The sequence below is a fragment of the Centruroides vittatus genome, unplaced genomic scaffold (assembly GCF_030686945.1).
Source record: "Centruroides vittatus isolate TY-2023 unplaced genomic scaffold, ASM3068694v2 contig_786, whole genome shotgun sequence".
Lineage (NCBI taxonomy): Eukaryota > Metazoa > Arthropoda > Arachnida > Scorpiones > Buthidae > Centruroides > Centruroides vittatus.
Window position 1 is genome coordinate 49883 of NW_027122506.1, and position 21789 is coordinate 71671.

Consider the following 21789-nt stretch of genomic DNA (forward strand, 5'->3'; position numbering starts at 1 on the left):
AAAGTTTCAAAAAGTAGAAAGATATAAAATATTTCCATAAGATATAAAATATTTGATAAATATAAAAATAATTTATAATGCTCAGTAAAAATTGAAAAAAAAAAATGAAGTCGAATTTCGCTTCACTCCCAGAAGTTTGTTTTACTGCAAACCTCCTATTGAGTGACCAGTGCAGGAAATTGGTATTTGCCCTTGGTTTTGTGTCAAATCTACACCTGAAATTACCAGCCCGATGAGTAAACGACGTAAATTTCTTTCAGGTTCTATCAAGCACATTCAATAAAGTTCATTCTCTACACATCCCAAGTATGAAAAGCTTTTTAAGGTGTGTTTTCATATTTTCGTAGTTTAATAATTGAGAAAAAAGATTAGTTTGCATTTATATCACTAGTTTAAATTGTTAAGACAGTTATAGCTTAATAGCAATATTTGATTTTACTACTCAGACACCTTATACCTCTGAGAAATTGTTAATTTAATAATGCAAACGTTTTCCACCTGTTCCACAGCCTGTGGAACAGGTGGAAAACGTTTGCATTATTAAATTAATAATTTCTCAGAGGTATAAGGTGTCTGAGTAGTAAAATTTTAAAACTCTGAGCATTTATTCAAGTATAATATTTGATTTATTATTAAATTTCAACTGTATTTTTTCTGTTTCCAAACTTTTTCATTTAAATGCTCACTATTGGCAGAGTTGGATTAATGCTTTTTCTAAGTGCTGAATATTTCTTTTGTGCTTTTGAAAAATACGTGAGTACGTCAGGTAGGAGTGAGAATGATAATTAATGTCCTTCTAAGTAAAAAAAGCAACAAACTGACAAAAATATTTGAATAATTTTAGTAATTAAACGTAGGATGATTGGAGGAAAGGTGGCAGAAAATGGAGAATTTCCATTTCTGGTGAGTTCATAGGTGTAAACATTTCAGCTCCTGCTACTGTACTTACAAGGAAAATTACTATAATTCAGGTAGCAATATTCGAAAGTGGAAATTTTCAGGGTGCTTTTACGTTAATCACATCACAAACATTAGTAGGAGCAGCACACATTGTAGAAAGGTATGTTTACTTTAATTTTAATTGGAAATTTTCTCAGGACTTTTATTTGACAATGATTATTTTGATATAAATTTAGTTAATGGTGAACATAAATTAAATATGATTTAAAATTTAATAAGAATAAGTAAATTTTTAATTTTCTATCTGTTAGTAGAAGTAACTTTAAAAATGGGTTTCAATCGTCTCGTCTATCTAACGTTTGTAAAATAAATCAGGGGACCTAGTCTGAGCTCTTCCGATAACTCAACGAGAGCGATGCACGGAACATGCTAATAATGAAAGTATGAATAGGAAAAGTATACTTATAGCACTTTTACTTTTCCGGTTGTTATATATAACAGAGGCAAACAATGGCGATCGGTTGAAAAGTGGCCCCGAAGATTTAGGACACCAAGAAATGCGAAAAAGAATACGGGGGTAATTTCTGTATGTATGGATGTTAGTGTGTGGGAACAGAAATTAGTTCATCCTTTGGAACATAATAACTCCTGTGATTTTATCGAAAATTTATGAAATTTTACACGGGGTTTTGTTTATTACGGAAATGATGTTATTAAATTTTCGTGGTTAAAGGTGGAGGGAGTGAGAGATAATGGGGTCGTGTGTATCTCCAGTAGGTCGGACTGAATGACGATTTTACTCGTAATTAGCATTTACAATTTTTTTATAAAATGCATCCCTACCCTGAAGATTAAGATTTGTGCCATCTTATAATAGTTAAAAATATAAAAAAAATTAATGAAAAATAAAAATGATAACAGACGGCGCCACCAAAATGAAAAATTTTACCGGGAAACTTGAACAACTCGTTGTTGGTTTATTTTGTAAAATATTACTTTTGGTTTCGTTTAATGTTGACAGATCATTTTGCTTTTAATATATACAAATCTTATAATATAATCGAGATGGGTTGATAATAATAATAATAATCGGGTCATAAATACTAAAAACTACAGAAAACACATGCTCAAAGATACAACACTCAGAAATGACACATGCAGAAAATGTCACATCGTGCCAGAAACTATACATAACTTTTGCTTGCAAGCTCTTGGCACAGACAGATTATTTACACAGACATAATCAAGTAGCAAATATAATACACCAAGAGCTTGCAAAGAAACACAAATTAGTAGACATCCACAAACCATACAACAAATACATTCCACAGACAGTATTGGAAAACAATACGCACAAAATGTACTACGGCAGATCCGTAATCACCGATAAAACAATTTACCAAAACAGACCAGACATCACACTCATTGACAAACACAATAAAATCACATACATTACAGACATATCCATTCCAAACACTCACAATATGCAAAACACATGCACTGAAAAAATCAGCAAGTACACAGAACTCGCCCAGGAAATAAGGCATCTGTGGGGATTGATAAGGTGCTTATTATACTTGTTATTCTCTCCTGTACAGGTGTCATACCATACGCATTAGACAAAATTCTGGGCACATTACAATTAAATAAAAACACATACATTACACTACAGAAGTCTACTACATTGAATACATATCTTATTGTGAGAAAATTCCTGAATACAGACACACACACTGACACTCTTCCTTAATTTCTGTTTTCTTTTGGTTTCCATGTCTTGACTCTGGTACGGCATAGTACATTGCCACCGGTGTCAACCGAGTATATCTCACAAAACCCAACATAATAATAATAAAAACCCGCAAAGCCTAAACGGTTAGTTTAAAATTGAAATTTAGTCCACAGTTAGGGTATGTCGTGAGAATGTACACAAAGAAGAGATTTTCTAAAATTCACCCGCGCGGGGGAGAGGGAGAGGGTTAAGGATTACTCCGAATACAGATTTTACTTTATTATTTTAACCATTTTACATGGAGTTTTTTGCGGGAAATCGAACATATTTTTAGAACCATCTAGAACTTCTCTCATTACACGTAGTCTCGAAAGAGGGTTAACCTAATTTTTGCACACTGTAAAAAAATTAGGGTAAGATCGACTATAATCTAATAATCTTAATCTTCACTATCGTTAGTTTTTGTCCGAGCAGCGCCGTATTATATTTCCTATATAGACTTTTTATTCATAGAATACAACTAAAAGAGAAGAAAACGGATTCTGTTTTGTGACGTAGGAACAGATTAATCCATTTTATAGAAAAATTTGTTTCGAGGTTTTAATATTGAGATACGGTAACTTAGTATCTATTTCTGAGGAGTCGAATTGAACGATAAAAACATTTTTATTGCGAATTCAATAAAATTCTCATGTTTATGTGAGCACTAATTCATAAGTAGTATACTAACAGAAGACACGACACAATATAATGTAAATAAAAGAACGAATTTCAATTAGGAGAAAATTTTATGAAAATTTTTTAGTGTTTGTTCATCTATTCCTTTGTAGAATGCAGTGCTCCCATGCTTCCTAGTCGTGCTCCACTGCTGCTATATGGCAACGATAATAAAACTTTAGAAAATAATATAAATGAATGCACTTCATATTCACTGCTTTATATTGAGTAGCGATAAGAATTCAACTGAAAATTTACCAGAAGACAGAATACTTAAAACTTAATCCCAACATTAACAATGAAATGAACGTTACAACTGCACAAATACCGTGTTTGTTGCAATTGCGTTGTTCAAACAGGATAATCGCAGATAACTAGATAATCGCAAAATTTTAAGATTGTGTACAGGCTGTAAAAAAAGCTTATTTTATAATGTATAAACTTTTTATACGATATCTAGACTGCTCGAAAGACAGATGAAAAGGAAAACATATAAAACAGGAATATAATCAGTGATAACGTATAGATAATAAACTTGGTTGATGTCAAATAAAGCAGAAGCACAGTATTACATTGCCGCAGCTCACTTTTCCCATCGTGTCATTCATGCATGGTACAGGGGTTAGCATCTTTACCCATCGGAAGAAGGTTTCTGGTTCGAACCTCTTCGTTGTGGTTTTTGTGTGTGTGTGTATGTACGTTCTCCCGGTCTGATAACACATGGTAATTCGTTACTATTTACATATTTCAACCACGTCCTCACAGTATATAATCGCGAGCTCTCAGGTTGAAAGCGGTTATTGTTTCAGCACTGCAAGCTGCAGTGATTGTACGTTCTCTGAGTGAATAAACACCCCTTTGTGTTCCTGAAGACTGGTTGCCATTTGTCTCCGCGACAATATTACAAATGACAATTTTTACTGAAGTTCAACGGTGTAAATGAATAAAAATAATGTAATTAATGGCATAGTTTTTAGTTAGAATAAGCACTAGAAAAGCCTCCTTCAAGTGGCAACCATAAGATTATGGACCAGATTAATGTAGTAAGTCGTCTCGGAAGGCAAACTCACTTGGCAGATTGACCAAGTCAAAGCGAACACGCATTTCCCTATCATTCCAGTCATCCACTTAATTGGCTCTAATGGATATTCCAACATCTTCATAGATACAGGAACTTATTCTACTTCTCTGAAAAAACTGTTTTCAATGTGTGTAAGTAGAAGATAAAAATAAAAGATGTAATTACATACCTGGAAAGTAATTTTATAACTTATTGCTTTTTTCTATTGTTTCATCTAATGATTATTTATTTAAATTTTACGTTAATCTTACCTATAAATAGAAGAGAGGAAACAGTGGGGACGCATGTTCTAAACTAACCTAACCTATTCTAATAAATTACCATAATTATTACTAGGAAAATTATTAGAATAGGTTAGAACGTGCGTCCCCACTGTTTCCTTTCTTCTATTTGCTTGAATCAGAGACGAGCCGCCATTTTGGAACCATAGGTAACATTAACCAAATTTTATTTTGTTTCAGCTCTGAACTTAAAGATTATTGCGGAAGAATAGGAAACGTTAACAAAAACACGGGGAAAGAAGTGCTATTTGGGAGAAGGATTATACATCCTCGTTATGATCCAGAAACTAATCACGATGATATTGCGCTTCTGATTCTTGCATTACCTATTAAAAATATACTTCCGATTGCTTTAGTTGGAAAAAACTTAAGATTTACTAAAGGTCCCGCCACGTTTGTCGGCTGGGGAAAAACTGATTTTAGTAAGTTCATTTTTCTGTGTTATATAAAGTTTCGTGCAATAATAAAAATAATATGAATTAAATTTTATGTAATTTAGATGAAGATGATGACACAGACATTCTTCGAGTAGCGAAAGTACAGTTAGTGGATCCAAAATATGTGGCTCGTAAATTTGACGTAAAATTAACTTACAAAGAAATTATAACAATGTCGTCTACAGTAAAAGCCATGAAAGTAAAGCAGTTATTATTTTTCACATTAAATGAAATTATAACAACAATGACATCTGGAGTAACGGCCCTGGAAGTAAAGCAGTTATTACTTTTGATATTATGGTTATAGTTAATGTTACCTTGTTATTTATAAAAGTTTTATTTCTTACAGGGAGATTCTGGCTCACCACTGATGCTCACAGATGTGTTAAAAAGAAAAATGCTTATCGGCATTCTGGCTAACGGCGGCAAGAATACTAAAGAACCAGATTTTTACATGTCAACCAGTGTTTACTATGATTTTATAAAAACTTACAGCGTCGGACATCCCACATACTTAGAAGTATAAAATTGAAATATGGTGATAAATTATACCCTTCAAAAAATATTTATATCAAATCTGAATTCTATTCGCAAATAGTTCGTATTTCAACAATAATTAACAGTGAATATATTTCATTTCCGTGCCTATATTACCTAAAAAATTTTTGTATTAGGTAATTTTATCTATTTATTTATTGTATTAATTATATAATTAATTTTCCTTTATATATAACGTAAAAAAATCCATGTTAAATTGTTGAATTTGGGTTATGTATTTACACTACGAATAAACGAATTTACCTCAGCGCTATTATAAGAACTCATTACATTTCATACTGTTAAAACACGGGAAATTATTATAGTGGTGTTAAATTTCTCTTTTGGGTTTCTTGAAAATCTCGAGTTTTGAAATCTCCTAAACCCAAAAATTTAAACGACAAAAATTTTCTGTATATGTGTACATGTGTGTGGGCATCTATTTCACGAAGATTAAGAAAGGAATCTTGGCATGGATAGAGGTATATATGAGAACCGGGGGGGTAGAGAAGGGAACTCCTAATCCCTCTTATCAGCGACAAAGATTGCTAAGCCCGTTCACGTGGTCTATAGATGAAGTAATTTAAGCGCGAGTGAGAGGGTCAGCGAGGTCGTCGATAAGGTGTCGGCGATACACGAATAATTAACCATTTAAACAGACAGAACAAGTTTAACCCTTCTGCAGTCACATGATTTTTCGATTTAATGTCAGTCACCAGGCCTCCAACAGACGCCATTTTTCATCTTAAAATTGTAAAATTTCTGGCTTCGCTTCAAAAATTATTATTACATCTTTGTTTTCTTTATTTTCTCTACTTTTAAACAGTGTAAAATATTTTTATATTGACACAAATGCGGCACGCAATAAAAACGTTATTTTTTGCATTTTTCTCAGCTCAAAGAAATTGGAGAACTTCATCTACGAAAGGTTGAGAAGGTAAGACATGCTATGAAAAAAACTCCGAAAAATCGGCTTCTGATAACTCCTATTACTGTTTTTCATTTGATTTGGAAAAGTCATCACCATTTCCAAAACTTACATGCCAAATCGCTTATTATAAACGTAATTTATACGTTTATAACTTAGGTTGCCATGAGTTATCAACAGGACTAGGTTACATGTATTGAGATGAAATCGTAGGATCTAGAGGCTCACAGGAAATCAGTGCATGTGTGGTCAAACACATAAAATGTAGAGCACCAACAGCAAAACACATTGTATCATACAGCGATACATGCACAGGACAAAACCAGAACTGGAAGATGGCATTAAATTTATCGAGGCTAGTTTTGAGTGCAGACAACAACATTGAAACCATTGATCATAAGTTTATTACCAGTGGTCATTCCTATCTTCCGAATGACTCAGACTTTGGCTCAATTGAACTGTACAGTAAGAGTCAACAGATTTCTTGCCCTTCTGACTCGTATCGAGTTATCACAAAGGCAAGGAAAAAGAATCCTTTCCATCTTACTGTGATGTCTGGCAAAGAGTTTTTAGCTACACAAAATATGGAAAAAACCATTACCAAGAGAAAGCTTGATGAAGAAAACCATCCAGTTTTGTGGCTAAGCATTCAATGGATTAAGTATCAGAAATCTGATCCATATACAAGCTTTTACAAGGAGAACACGTCTGATGAGCAGGCATTTTTCAAGCTGAACATGAAACAACCAGGAATACTAGGACGACCGTTATCACTGGTAAATGTACCTTTGTCTCAACTCTACAATGGACCAAGGCCTGTGAAAGAAGAAAAAAAGAAAAAAAAGATATGCAAGACCTTTTGGCTACATTTCCCCTATCCATCATGCATACTATTTAAACCTTCACACTTCTAACTCTGTTGAAGACAATGGACCACTGCCTGCTGATGATACTAGGGATGTTGAATAGCAGAACTGTTGTGGCTGAGATCTAACTATATGACATTGATTTATATCATTTTTTGACGTAATATACTTTTTTAAAATAAAATAAAAAATTTTTTTTTGATTATGCAAGTTCGTTCTTAAACCATACTCTCAATCTATGTAAAGCCAAAGTGGTGCAAGTCAGTTTAAGTGCTTATAACTTACTTTTAAAGTGGAATTAAGGGCAAAAAACACATACATGGGTTAAAATAATCAGCTTTGAACACATGGGGTAGGAAAATTTTTGCTTGCTAGTACTCTGGAATTTTCAACTACTATTCTACTAAAAGTCTTTATATCTCAAAACAGTGTTTAATGGACTTACACCACTTTGGCTTTAAGGGGCTCATATACTTATGTACAGTACTGTTCACAAACGTCCAATTGTGTGTGTTACATTCATTCTCACACCAAGAAAGAAACATTGCGATAATTTCCAATAATGTCTTCTTTCTCATGCTTCCTGGACCTGCAGGAAACAATTATTTTAATATTTTGTTTTTGTATATGCCTCTACTGTTAAAACAGTTTATAACAAAATAATAATTTAATAATAAATAATATATTACTTAATTATATATTAAACAAATAATAAAGTAGTTTTCTCTATACACCAGGTCATAAACAAACGTCTAGGCCTCTAAGGGTATGGCTATATTCTATAAATTTGATAAATTTATTTAATTTAATTTTAAATGAGCCTAAATGGAAATCTTCAAGAAGATTTTAATTCTAATAACTAATTTTATATTTAACTACCAATTTTAATTTTTATACATAAACAAAAGATTTAATTACTCTTCCGAAGTTTTCTTAAACCAAATTCTGCCGCAAAGCAACGAATTGAAGCTAGTAAAAGTCGAAATTTCCACAATTTTTCTTATTTGAAGATGGCGACAGTCAGTTAGAAATAGAACAATTTCAAATTGTGTCACAATAAGAGGTCGTGCGTTACGTAATTATGATGTCAGATTTTTAATTTAATGAAAATATTTTGTGTAATTAAATTGTATTTTCGGAAATGTAACAATTTCCTTTAAAATGTACGATATAACCTAATTATTTTATAAAAATATAATTATAAACATTAATGCATTAAGGGTATCTGAACCCTATTCAGGTGTTACAGACACGGAGAAAACCCGGGAAAATCCATGTGGTTTAGCCTGTCCTGCCGAAACGAAAACCCACGACCGAACTGCCAATGTTCAGGGAATGGAATTGCTTCGCACTGGTTGGCTCCTGTGGGTACTGAGAAGGGCTTTTTTAGCAAGCCCATTATGAGTTTGGCCAGACCCGCAATCGGGAAGCCGAATAGAAAAAGACAGTACCCGACATATCCGGATGGACTACCTTTAAAAAATTCCTAGGAATTTTCGACCTGTCCGCATTCTATTCCGGGTCTTACAAAGCGGTAGGCTACCACCTTGACCGTTCGGCCCTCCGGCCATTTACAAATGATTAAAATGATAAAGGCTATGCAACAAATGAAATGCCTTCTCACAATGCTGCCTCAAGGAAATAGTCTTCATTTTAGAAAGTTCTTTCAGCTTTTATTTAGCTGTTAAATACACCTATCCCTCGATTTATACGGAAGATAGGTTCCTGAGAAAAACGTGTAAAACGAATTTGTATCTTTTTGAATGTAAAACCGTGTAAATCGAAAGGTATGCAAAAAACGCATAATTTCGTTGTTTATTAATTATGAATTTTTTTCAATTTTTTAAGGTACATAAATCAAACAAAAATATTGAAAGGCAAAAAAGAAAAATATTCTCCTTTGTACTTTGTATTTAATTAATAAAAAAACAAAAAATAAAATCTGAAAGATTCATAAAAATGTAATGTAATTGTGTAATGTAAATGTAATGTAAAAAATGTAATTAAAAATAATGTAATCGTTTGTTACTTATGAATATGAAAAATTAAAATTTTCTGGTTTAAAACTATGTGCAATGAATGCAACTTCATGCCTATGGGGGTGTACCCTATATCGGTTTATCAGTTACTATTTGATGGATTGAAATAAAACTGTCATCTAGTATCCTAAATATCAACTATAACATATAATTAAGGTGGATTGGAATATAGATGTAGATTAGAGTTAAAAATTGTTCCTTTTGATCATAGCCAGTTTATTTTCTACATTTATTTTTTAAACCGTGTAAAAGCGAAAACGTGTAAAAGAAGTACCGTGTAAAACGAGGGATAGGTGTACAAGTAATATCGAATTTAGTTACAAATGATTGAATTGATGAACTAAGTTTTGCCATGTTGCTACCTCCAAGAAAGACTATCCAAAATAAAAAGTCCTTCTGCGTTATATTTGGATTTCAGACACGTGAGATAATCCGATAAACTCCACATTTTAATTTTGTCACGCGAAAACCTGCCAAATGACCGTATAAAATCGAAGAAAACAGGTAACCTTTTTGATTTTATACACTCGGCGACATATGGGCTTTCTAGAAAGTATAAGCTTTTGAAGAAAAATATATAATATTTCCTATATTTTATAAAAGTTTCTCATTATAAGTAAAATTTTCAATATGTTTCCTTTTTAAAATCACACTGAAATTATGTAGGGATTTTATTTCGAAATATCTTAGATTTAATCTATAAACTCAAAAATACAGCTTCTGAAGACAACAGAAATATTTACTAATTAGTAATTTTCTTAAATTGTTTCTAACACAAGGAAATTACACAATACAATGTCCAAAGCAATATATTGATTAAAACAACACATACTTCTTATGTTATATAAAACATATTTAGAGAAGGATGCAATTAACTAAAATTCTTTATCGAAGTATATGTAGTCGTTAAAACAGTGTTTTGTACCATTATGATAAAATAGCTAACATATCAAAAAATTTAGTATGCATACTCATATATACTTAAGGATAATTAATTTTCGAAATTCATTGCATGAAATATGCCGTTAACTTAATAACTTAATGCACTTAGAAAATACTTTCTTGAACGGAAAGTACACGTTCTATCAAAGTTGAGCTTAAATGGAGTGAAGTGGTGAGGTAGACAAAGCAACAACACACTGAGATCTAACAGGGAAATATCATTCGGGTGGTGACAATGGAAAAAACTGTTCCCTGTTTAGGTGTTAGATAAGTGAAAAACTCTAGTAAACTTCACGTGGTCAGAACTAGCTGAGGCACGAACCCGTGAACAACTCTTAGGGCTCAATGATTTTATCCCCTTGGCCGCTGTTAGACAGGTTAAGTTTACATTAGGTATTCTAAATTTGGAAGGCTGAAAAATATTTATTTCAAGTGACAATCTAACGCATTAAAATTAAGTTTGGATTAATGTCCCTGGATTGAAATGTTCTTAAGCATTCAAAAATATCTCATTTATTTATCAGTGTTTACAATTTGATAAATTTTCAATGCTTTGAATCAATTTTCGTAAAATGTATTCGTATTTAAATCAGGATTACCCTCTCTGTAGCACAGGTAGGGAAGGGCTACAATATTTTTATCATAGGCTATACTGAAATTTGTTGACATTACTTCTTCGAAATCAGTTTTCTAAGCATATATCTTCCCATAAATAGATAGTTTAATATCAATCTAATTTACTAAACGCTAAATTTTCAAAATATTATTACAACTAAATGGGCAAATTTAAAAAGTAACAGAACATAATTCTTTAGTTGAAATGTGAAATAAGTTAGATATTTCACTAAATTTCAGCTGAACCTTCCAAAACGGCCTTTTCTAGCCATTTTTCAAACACTTTGTACGCATTTTTGGTCCGAATAATCATTTATAATGAACGCCACCTCCGAACAACAGACAATTTTTACGTCTTTGTCAGAAACCGACGCTAAAAAGTTTGACTTTTTCAATTTCGAAATATTGATTCTGTTAGTTCCCACAGAGCAGAAAGTTTAAACAAAGAAAAATAACAAAATATTTATTATTTAAAATCATGGAAAACACAAGTAATGAGATGGAAGTGCTTCTTTATTCCTTAAATGCAGCATCGCAAATTCTCGGGTTAAAAATATTAACATGTGAATGTGATTGTCATAAGAATTCATGGAATGTTCGATTTTTTCAATTTTATTCAAATTTTCTCGAATTTTTTCTTATTCTGGAACACTCTGGCATTAGTCTCCACGATATTTTCTGATAAATTCGTATGCGGAGACTTGTTTAACTTATTCGTAGGTTTCAAATACATCATACAGTTTTTTGTTATTGGTATGATTGTATGCTGGACTTTTCTGTTCTCATTATCTAAACGAATTCGTTTACATCTTCCTAGCAGTAAATCTTGCTATGAAGTCGAGCAAACGTTAATTACTACTGTAGAATTTCAGTTTGCAGTTTTCTTTGCAGTCACTGCTTTATTGCAAGTCACGTGTTACTTCATGATTCACTTTTCTCTATATTTTGCCATGGAAAAGGCAACTGTAATGGAATTCCATCTGTGCAATATCGATTGGTCATTATCAGTATTTTTTTTAGTAGGACAAACTGCTTACATATTATTTTTTGTTTATAATTATTTACTCATATTGTTTAATGGATTTAACACATTGTCGAGCAAACTCGATGTAATTCCTCATGGAAGAAGCAACGTCAAAAATCTAATCGTATACATAATCGAAGAACATACAGAATTAATGGAAGCCGTTCGAAACGTCAATAACCAACTGGAAATGTATTTTCCTGCTATTTACTGCAGTAGTTTGTATGGGTTCAGTATCCTGGTAACCATTTCTTTGTTTTACGATTTACCCGCACAACTTAAACTGGGTGCATTTGTTATTATCATATACGTAATTTTCGTAATTATAATAAGTTCATTCGGATTATCCAGATTTACATCCTCGGTAAGATATATTTAATACTTGTACCACTAAATTAATTTGTAATCTATAATCTTTAATATTTATTTCAGATTTACGGAAATTTCATCGAGATTAATAAATTCTCTTCATGCAGATACTCTGTGGATTTTAAATTGAAGGTAAATTGAGTGTTCTATTTTTACGTTATCGATAAATTTTATGCTAAAATTATATACTTTTTCGAACAGATGCTGAATTTCATGAAGAGATTCGCTAAAACACCCATCGGAATTTCCGTGGGTGGATTTTTTCGAGTCAAACGCAATTTCCTGATTAAAGTGAGTTTCGATTAAATAATCCTTTCTAATTTATTATTGTTGATTTTATCTTCATTCCTATTCTTCATTTTAGATGATGAGTAGTGTTTACTCTATTCTCTCCGCACTCATCCAATTGGCAAAGAAGAACGAAAGTACGAAATGTGTGTCATCGAGTTTGCTGAATGCAAGTAATATTCAGAACGCATCGCAGTATGGAGAACGTTTCAACGTGAATACATAAAATCAACGAAGGTTCGTTGATCTGAACTAACGAAACGATCTGCAGCTGATCGAGATACTGCTGGTTTTTATATAACTACATGCGTGAACGAATATAAAACGTTTGTAATATTGAATAACTAGATGTGAACACAGAAAACAAAGTACACTTGATGAGTAATGTAGAAAGTAAAGTTTAAAACTAACTTATTTATTTAATTTTCTAGTCATTAAATTGTAAAACATAACCTAACGAAATTTTAAAACACCGACTATATCATGCAGCTAATATTTTCTGTATACAGATAAAACAGCTCCGTAGTCACGACACTTGTTCCTTACAATAGTCTGTTGGAAACTAACGAGTATTCAGGTTCTACAACTGAAAGAAACCGAAATCATTTGTGGCAAGCAGTTTCGAAAGCCGTAACGTCATCTTCCTACGTATTAATAAGCTTCATGCCTGTATTATTTAATTACAAAACTAATTAGATACTTATGACTAATGAACAGGATTATTACACATTCAACCTACTTAATTAACTTAACCAAAATGCATTTCGGCCCTACTGGCCCTTATCAATTAGATGGCATACAAAAAACGGAATATATAATGATAATTAAATAGGCTGGGTGTTCACTAAGTCACTTTCCAATATTTAATTTAGTTGGTTATTTGTGGGATTTGTAATAATACAATAATTAAATAACTCTCTTCGTAGTAAATTATATATTTTTATATCAAATGACGTTTCTCGAATGGATGGGTTAATGCCTTAACAATATGCAAATTTCAAAAATAAAAAGTACAATAGAGAGTCGTTTATCCGAATAAATCGGGGACTGGTGTTGTTCGGATAACCGATTATGTACGAAAAAATATATTAACCTGTCCGATGTTCAAATTTTTTTCCGTCGCGTGTCGCTTCGTGTTGAATTTTTTTCGATTTTAAACCTAACAAAAATTTTTATAATAATAATTGAGGCTATTGTATCGTTAAAAACTATTTCTTTATTGTGTACAAACAAAATAAATATATTGAAAAATATAAAAAACATAAAAATTATACTTTAGAGGTAAATCTAGTATCAAAAATGTTCGATTCAGCAGGATACGGTCGGACTGGAAAGTGTTCGGATAACCGGTGTTCGGATAAACGACTCTCTCTGTATTCAAATTTATGTAATTAAATAGACTTTAAAATAAACTGAAAATTTTCATTAGACAACTGTTGTAGGATACCTTTTACGTTCTACTCGTTTGTGTCGACAATCTAATTCCTGTCTTGACTACACTATTCGCTTGTGCCACTAACTATAGGTGGCGTATGAATCGACTAAGATGGCTGCCATAAAGGGTATAGCGTGCCTGTCAACATAGAAATTACAAATGCGAGTCACTTGTGTGTTAACTTTTCTCTCTATAGTGAAAACGTTTTATCCGCATTCTTGTCCGATATAAACAACTACGAAATCAACTAGGATTAATACCATAATGATTTCACTTTGTGACATTTTAGAATATGTGGGTGATAGAAAAAGATGTCTTATAGAAGGAGAGGAAATGCTAAAACAGATAATTTGCTGTGGCATTAAAGAAAAAATATATAAGACAGATGACGACGATGGTTGCCCAGTCGAAATAGAAGTTTTCGCTCTCTGCTTATCTAGTATTGTTTCAAAGAAACCTCACGAAATTACGTTAAATATCAAATGGAGTTCAGAACTCAATAAATATTTGATGACATCTATAAAGTGTACTTGCATAGCAGGAGAAGCAGGATACTGTAAGCATTCAATAGGGACACTGCTTCATGTAAACAGGTAAAACACTCAAATATTTAACTAATAGGTTAGTTGTATTGGCATGAAGATATAAATAAGTACTTTTCTCTTGCAGGTATGGTAATACTTTGGAAGATCTGAGTTGTACTGATCTTGAGCAGTATTGGAGCAAAATGTCAAGCAGGTCTGATGGGAGATATGGAGCTTGTAAAGTTGAAAATTTGTGCCATGTCCAGACAAAGGAAACAGAAATTCTTTCATTAAATGAAAGCCAAAGAGATGCTATCAGAGAACGATTTTTTCAAGAGTTGCCTGATTCTGCTTTAGCAAAGCATTCAATTGGAAGAAAATGCTTAGTAGCCAAAGCTGTACAAAGTTCAGCTGATAATATTGCACCACATTGGTCAATATTAAAAGTAATTGAACACTGTATGGACTGTAATAAATATTTGCCTAATATAAGTGATCATCTTATGCCTATTCAGGATTCAATGTACTACAGAGAAAATATATACAAAAATAAGAGAGAGATAGAAAACATTTGCCACTTGACAATGGAACAAAATAATGATTTATGGAAGAAAGAAGTATTAGAGTGACAGGATCAGTGTGCTATGAACTATATACTTATGGAAGGAGGAAAAATGCAGACTGGGAAAAGAAGTTAACAAATATATTTAGAAGCAAATTTAAGGGAAATGAAAATACAGAGTATGGTAAAAAGTGGGAAAAAACAGCACTCACATTGTATGGAACACTCTATGGTTGTGATGTCAAACAGTTTGGTTTGATAATTTCACCATTACTGACATGTTTTGCATTTTCTCCTGATGGGATTGTATTTAACGATGAAAAACCTATCAAGCTGCTTGAAGTAAAGTGCCCCAAAATTGGTGCAGAAAAATCTGCAGAAGAAATGGTGCAATCTCTTAAGTATATAGTACACGATGGGCATGGCAATTACAGCTTAAAATAAAATCACAAGTATTATGGACAGGTACAATTAGGTTTGGCTATATTAAATTTAAATTCATGTGATTTTGTAATATTCAGTAGTAAAGACCAAAGCCTTAAAACCCTTGAAGTTTTAGCAGACTATAGTTTTATTTATAAATTGACAGAAAAGCTACTAAATGATTTTACCAAAATTATTTTTCCTTACCTATGCAGTCATAATTCTTAAATACAATCTTGCTTTTTCCATCAGAAATCACTTTTAGAAGAAAATACACATTACTTTGAATTTTATTAACTTATAACAATATTAGCACCCAATTAAACAAATACAACAAATTAAAATAAAGTCATTTTCTTTTATTCAGTATTTTATTCATAATTTGCAAAGAAAGATATTTTCTTACAGATTTATGCAAAATAATTATAGAGAGTTAAGTACTAATAATTTTATAAAACATGTTATGTTATGTTTTGTTTTGGAATAAAATGTTTTGTCCTAACTAGTGTTTGAGTTCTTTATCTTACAAAAATTGAAAAACAAAAATGAGTAAGCCTTATTAACTATAAGATTATAAAAACAGTATTAAATTGCTGTTTAATACTGCTTCATTATATAGGGTCAAAATGAAAATGCTCACACCACTCTTCAAAATTTGTCATCACCCAATATTGGTCTAGATAAATTTACCACACCACAAATAATGGTTAGAATTTTGTCAATATGTGGCAGTAAAGTCCAGTCTAATTTTTGTTTTAAAATAGCAAATAGTTTCATTCTCTGAATAGCACGTTCAACATGTACCCTGGCCTTTGCTATTTCTGCAGTCTCCAGTGCATCATGCTTACTTAACTGATTTTGCTTTCTTACAAACGGTGGACGTACTAAACCAATAGCTCTAGCAGAACAAGCATCTTCTATATGAAAACCTTTATCCGTCATTACTTGATCTGCATAAGGATCCAGTAAATTTAACAAATTTGATTCCTCAAATATGGCTTTGTCAGATGCCCTACCTCCATATGCTTTACTTAAATAGGTGATAAGACCAGATGGGGCAATTCCAACTAATACTTTAACAGTATGCTTACCATAGTAATGGGAATAAGTTAATATTCTGCAACTAATACACTTTGGTTTTTCAACCAAAACTTCAGTGCAGTCCAAAATCACACGAACTTTGCTGTATTTTTGAAAGCACAAAGGTAAGTTTTTCATTATCTCTTCTTTGGAAGGCCACACAATCGCAGCACCTAATACTTGACTCAGATAAGCAATAATATTGAAAAATATTCTTCTACATGTTGTCATGGAAATTTGAAATAAAACTGAAACACAAGCAAAGGGCAAGGCCAGTTTTAACTTCATCATAACAAGAACAATTTGGACTTTAGTAGATATTGTAGTAGGCTTATAAGCAGTATTGTTGGACTGCAACTCACTAACACAGGCAGAGATGGTATCAAGCATTTTAAAACTGTTTAAACCTGTGAGAATATTCAATTCATTGTCTGATTTTATTAAGTCAAACACAGTAAATTTTAAGGTTGAATCTAAAAGTGTATTCACTTGAATTCCTTTTTCCATCAAAATATCCCTCTCCTCCTGAATGTTGGATTTTTCACTTAAATTTAAGAGTGCTGTAGCTGCATCTTTTTCTGCTTGTGATACTGATGTCATATCTTCATCCTCCTCTATTTGTGATGTCATTTGTTGATCTGTGCATGCACAGCAGTCAATAGATGATTTAGACCAGGATGTACTGGGCTGTGACAATTCCAAAACGTTGGTGTCATTATTAGATTGATACGTAGATTTTTCCTTGATAGTTTTCTTATTTGCCGGTTCCAAACCTAAAAATTTAGTGATTTCAATCATTATAAGATCTTGTTTTGGTATAGCCTTATTAAAGAAATGCATCTGACAAAATTAAGAAACAAACCTTTATTCCGTATTTCTTGTCTTTTTTGGGCACGAATGGACCTTTGCTCAGCAATCTGTTTTGAGGTGGTTGTATCAAACTTCCTTATCGGTATGTTTTTAGTCGGATACGAATTAGGTTTTAAATAATGCCGAGCACATGGTAAACCTATGAAAACGTAAGTACCATATGTGATAACAGTTAAAATATACTTATAAGAAATGTTTTTATTACCTGGCAAATAGTAATCGTCTTTGTCAAAATGCAAACGTACATAGATTTCGTTGATTGCTTTCCTAACTTTAGTTTTATTTCCCACTTTTTTCTCACTAATTTATCTTTTGGGAATGTGTGCATATGTACTGAGTTTGATGTACCTTTAGACTTGCATCCAAATACACAGCAATACTTATTATTTACCATTGTAGGTTAAATACTTTCTAATTCTTACTGTCCACAGACATACATTATACCCATAGTAGTCGCCATTATGTAGTTCGCGCTAACACCGGTAGATGTCAGATCGATCGTTGGCACAAGCGAATTAGTAAATCGGTAAAAGATCAAATTTCTCAATATCTATGGTAAAGTAATATACACGTTTTTTACAAGTTCTGTTGTCCTGTATCCAGTGGTGATATTCGAAATAGTTAACAAAGGGTTCGCTAGCAGAAAATTTTTCCCTGACAATCACCGACAAACGAAATGGAAGTTTTGGCTAGAAATAAATACAATCTTGCGACATATCTTGCGACATATCTAATAATCAGTGGCGTATTTAAAACGTAAGGGGCCCTGGGCGAAGACCAGGTAACAATAATATATTAGTGCTGTCGATTTTTTTTTTTTTTTTTTAGGCAGAGAAATTTTTCACCCCGAATGGCACTGCTGATAATAGACAGATGTCATCGTCTCTCGAAATACAATATCCTTTTTATTTCACTATCCATAGCCCGACACGTGTTCCACAGCCATCTTGTATTATCTCGCGCACGTGAGATTGTGGGATCTTTCTTATGACTGAATCTAGTTTCAAGAACTCTCTTGAATCGATCGCGATTAAACCTCGTTTCGGTCGAGATTGAAACGGTCGAGAGAGATCGCACCAAGACATAGTCCCCGACCTTGCTCACAATTTAGATTAAAATGCTCGGTGCGAACGGAGTATAAGGCTCTAGTTTAGTAGTATTACAGAGTATAATACGTATATTTTAATATATTTAAACAAAAAACAAAACCACTGAGAAATGTTCCGTGTGTTTAACAAAGTTCGGAAAACTGAAAATTTTAACAAGGGGTTCGGGCGAATTCGTTCGAAAAACTGAAAATTTTAACAACGGGTTCGGCCGAACCTGTGCGAACCCGCTGAATATCACCACTGCCTGTATCCACTGCTATAAATACTAGACTTATTACATCAGTCGTAATAGAATTACAAATCTAGTATTTAAGGTAGACGATAATAGCCGAAAGTAGAACTTATAAACAAATAATTAGACATGAAACTATTTCAAGAAATTTCAATTTTTAATTAAACCACGTTTATTAATCCAGACCGGCAGTCGATCTAGTATAAAGAGGTTAGATAATTGCCCTAAAAATACCGTTTGATATAATATCCTTCAATGATGTAAAGTGAATCATTAATCATAATAATTGTTATTGATTCATCATAAATGAGCAAATTACTTTCGTGGACACTTCCTTATGACTCGGGCTATCCATTTACTCATTTTCAGTTTAATACTTATTTTCTAAATTAATGTAAAACTGTGAAGACAACTACAGTAGACCCCTCCTATAACACGGTAGAAAAGTTCCGTGTTACATGAATCCGTGTTGTACGAGTCACTTAAATAGATGAGCCAATCACTGCCTGGCACACGAGCTGTGATTGGCTCATGTATTTAAGTTACTCGTATAACACGGATTCATATAACACGGAACTTTTATACCGTGTTATAGTATACTGTACAGACTTACATTTTTAAAGGTTTAGCCTAACTATCATTTATGTAGGTGACTTGAGTTTTTATTAATACAGCTGGATAAGCAAGTCAGTTTGATACACCCGATCGTGACTTCTACAGTGTAAATTAACACCATATAACTAATGTATATTAAAAACCACAATAACTAGGTGGTGCCATGAAGACCATAAGTTCTATGACTATGGTATATTTAAAACCGAACGATTACTTCTAGTTGGTTTTTAAAAGAGTACTTCCATGGCAACCATTAATAATTATCATTAGCAATAATCAATAAACTTTTCTTTCATCACTTTAAAGACAGTAGATTATTGAGAAAAGAAAGTAAACGTTTAATATCTTCATTTTTAACTAATATACGTATTAAAATTTAAAGTAAAAATTCATAAGAGGCTCTACGTAACCTAAATACAGTCAAACCTGTTTTTATGCGGGGGATAGGGACTGCATAAAAGAAAATGCATAAAAAAATCGCGCGAAACTTCACGAGTGGCTATAAAAAATAGTTTTCGCAACACAATTAAAAAAATATTTTTTTATGCGGTGAATAGGGACTGCATAAAAAAAGTCTCACGTAGAAAATAACTCGAAACCGTACGAAATAACTAGGAATTGTTTTTTTTTAACTCCTTGGGCCTTTCTCTAATGGGAAAAAATCCTCTAAGAATTTTAATTTTTATATTAATTAATTATTCCCACTTAAATACGAATCTAACATTAAAAAGTTAGAAATAATCGTTAAATAATGATTTTATTTGATAAATATAGCTGCAAGAAGTGTTATTTCATTTAACAAGGCGTGAAATTTCACACCTGCAGTCTAAAGCTGCAGGGGAGCTAACTTACAGCATCTGTTCAAATATAACATAATATTTATGGTTTTTATGCTATTAAAATAAGAGGGGACCGAAATAGACGTATGAGAAAAAACTTTTACTGAATAAAAAATGAAAAAACCTGCTGATGTCATAGAAAACAACCAATAGAGTCTTTAAAAATTTTACAGGAGTCAATTCTGTTCCAATTTGATTGAAATTTTCATATACCGCACAAAAAAAATCGCACAAATAAAAATCACACGGAAAAAGACCGCACAAAAACAGGTTTGACTGTATACATACAGTCGACAGTCGACTCCGCATAAGTCGACGCCTGGATAACTCGACATACTTTAGCTGTCCCACACTCCGATAAGTCGTCACCCCTCCTGAAGAAATGAATTCCTCCGCACGTGTGGTGGAAACTCGTTTTTTTTCAGGAGGGGAGTCGATTTATTTATTAATATATAATTAATATATTTAATAATGTAATATATTAATATTATTAATATATATATACATATTAATAAAAATGTCTTAACATTTTATGTATAAAATAATAACAGATAAACAAAAAGAAAATATACAATCTACATCAACGTCCCATCAGAATCCAATTTAGCGTTTTCTCACGCTAGAGGCATTAAGAATCCTTAGACGTTACTTGCCAACAATTGACAATTGCGAAGATGATGTTTTCGAGGCGTTCGTGATCGTTGAAAAACAAAGTCGAGACAGTTAAGTGCTCAAAACAAACAACATTAAACGAATTTTTCAGTTTTTCATCTACAAAGTAATTGTAAATGGAGGACACATTGTATTGTAAACCTATACTACTGTTTAATGCAATACTGTATTTTCCTAATAGTAGTTTTGTGGTTTTTTTCCCCACTTCGTTTAGTCGTCACATCGGATAACTCGACACATTTCCACTTCCCCTCGGGGTGTCGGTTTATGCGATGACGACTGTATATATATATAGTGTAAGGTGTCTAGGTCTTTCTGTATATACGGGATGGTTATAATTAAAGTTGCTCTACTGAGACCTGTCCAGAGCTCGTTCTCTTGGACGTATTTTGATGAAACTTGGTATCTATGTTATATGGACTATAGGGAAAAGGAAAATGCAAAAAGAATATTTAGTTCAAATTTTTACCACTAGGTGAAAAAATGGTGCATGAAGAACAAGAAACACAAAATGGAAACACGCAAACGATTTTTATTCACAACATTTGTTCAATGTGCAATTATTCGCATCAATTACATGTCCAAACGGCTTACAATGCAATCCATTTGCATCAGTCGTGTTCAAAACGCCTTACGCCGTAAGGCTTACAGCGTTGTAACGCATTTTGAACA

At 32.4% G+C, this 21789-nt stretch overlaps 2 protein-coding genes across 2 annotated transcripts; one reads left to right on the forward strand and one right to left on the reverse strand.

The window, feature by feature from the left end:
- Positions 1–294: 294 nt before the first annotated feature.
- LOC136981634 (venom peptide isomerase heavy chain-like) lies at positions 295–5680 on the forward strand. Its single transcript, XM_067277965.1, has 7 exons — positions 295–325; positions 696–772; positions 845–903; positions 972–1060; positions 4892–5133; positions 5211–5347; positions 5498–5680. Exons 1-7 carry the CDS (start codon positions 309–311, stop codon positions 5672–5674), a joined length of 798 nt encoding a protein of 265 aa, XP_067134066.1. The 5' UTR covers positions 295–308; the 3' UTR covers positions 5675–5680.
- Positions 5681–16240: 10560 nt separating this feature from the next.
- LOC136981636 (uncharacterized) lies at positions 16241–17871 on the reverse strand. The gene is made up of 2 exons (XM_067277967.1): positions 17643–17871; positions 16241–17553 (listed from the first exon to the last, which is right to left on the reverse strand). Exon 2 carries the CDS (start codon positions 17408–17410, stop codon positions 16349–16351), a length of 1062 nt encoding a protein of 353 aa, XP_067134068.1. The 5' UTR covers positions 17411–17553; positions 17643–17871; the 3' UTR covers positions 16241–16348.
- Positions 17872–21789: the final 3918 nt, after the last annotated feature.

What these genes read in the sequence shown, in the direction of transcription:
- LOC136981634 (XM_067277965.1), top strand. An exon ending in CGTGAGTACGTCAGGTAGGA is followed by an intron (nt 773 to 844) that starts GTGAGAATGATA and finishes GAATAATTTTAG; the next exon opens with TAATTAAACGTAGGATGATT. An exon ending in CTGGGGAAAAACTGATTTTA is followed by an intron (nt 5,134 to 5,210) that starts GTAAGTTCATTT and finishes TATGTAATTTAG; the next exon opens with ATGAAGATGATGACACAGAC.
- LOC136981636 (XM_067277967.1), bottom strand. Translation starts at nt 17,410, where the DNA reads ATGACATCACAAATAGAGGAGGATGAAGATATGACATCAGTATCACAA.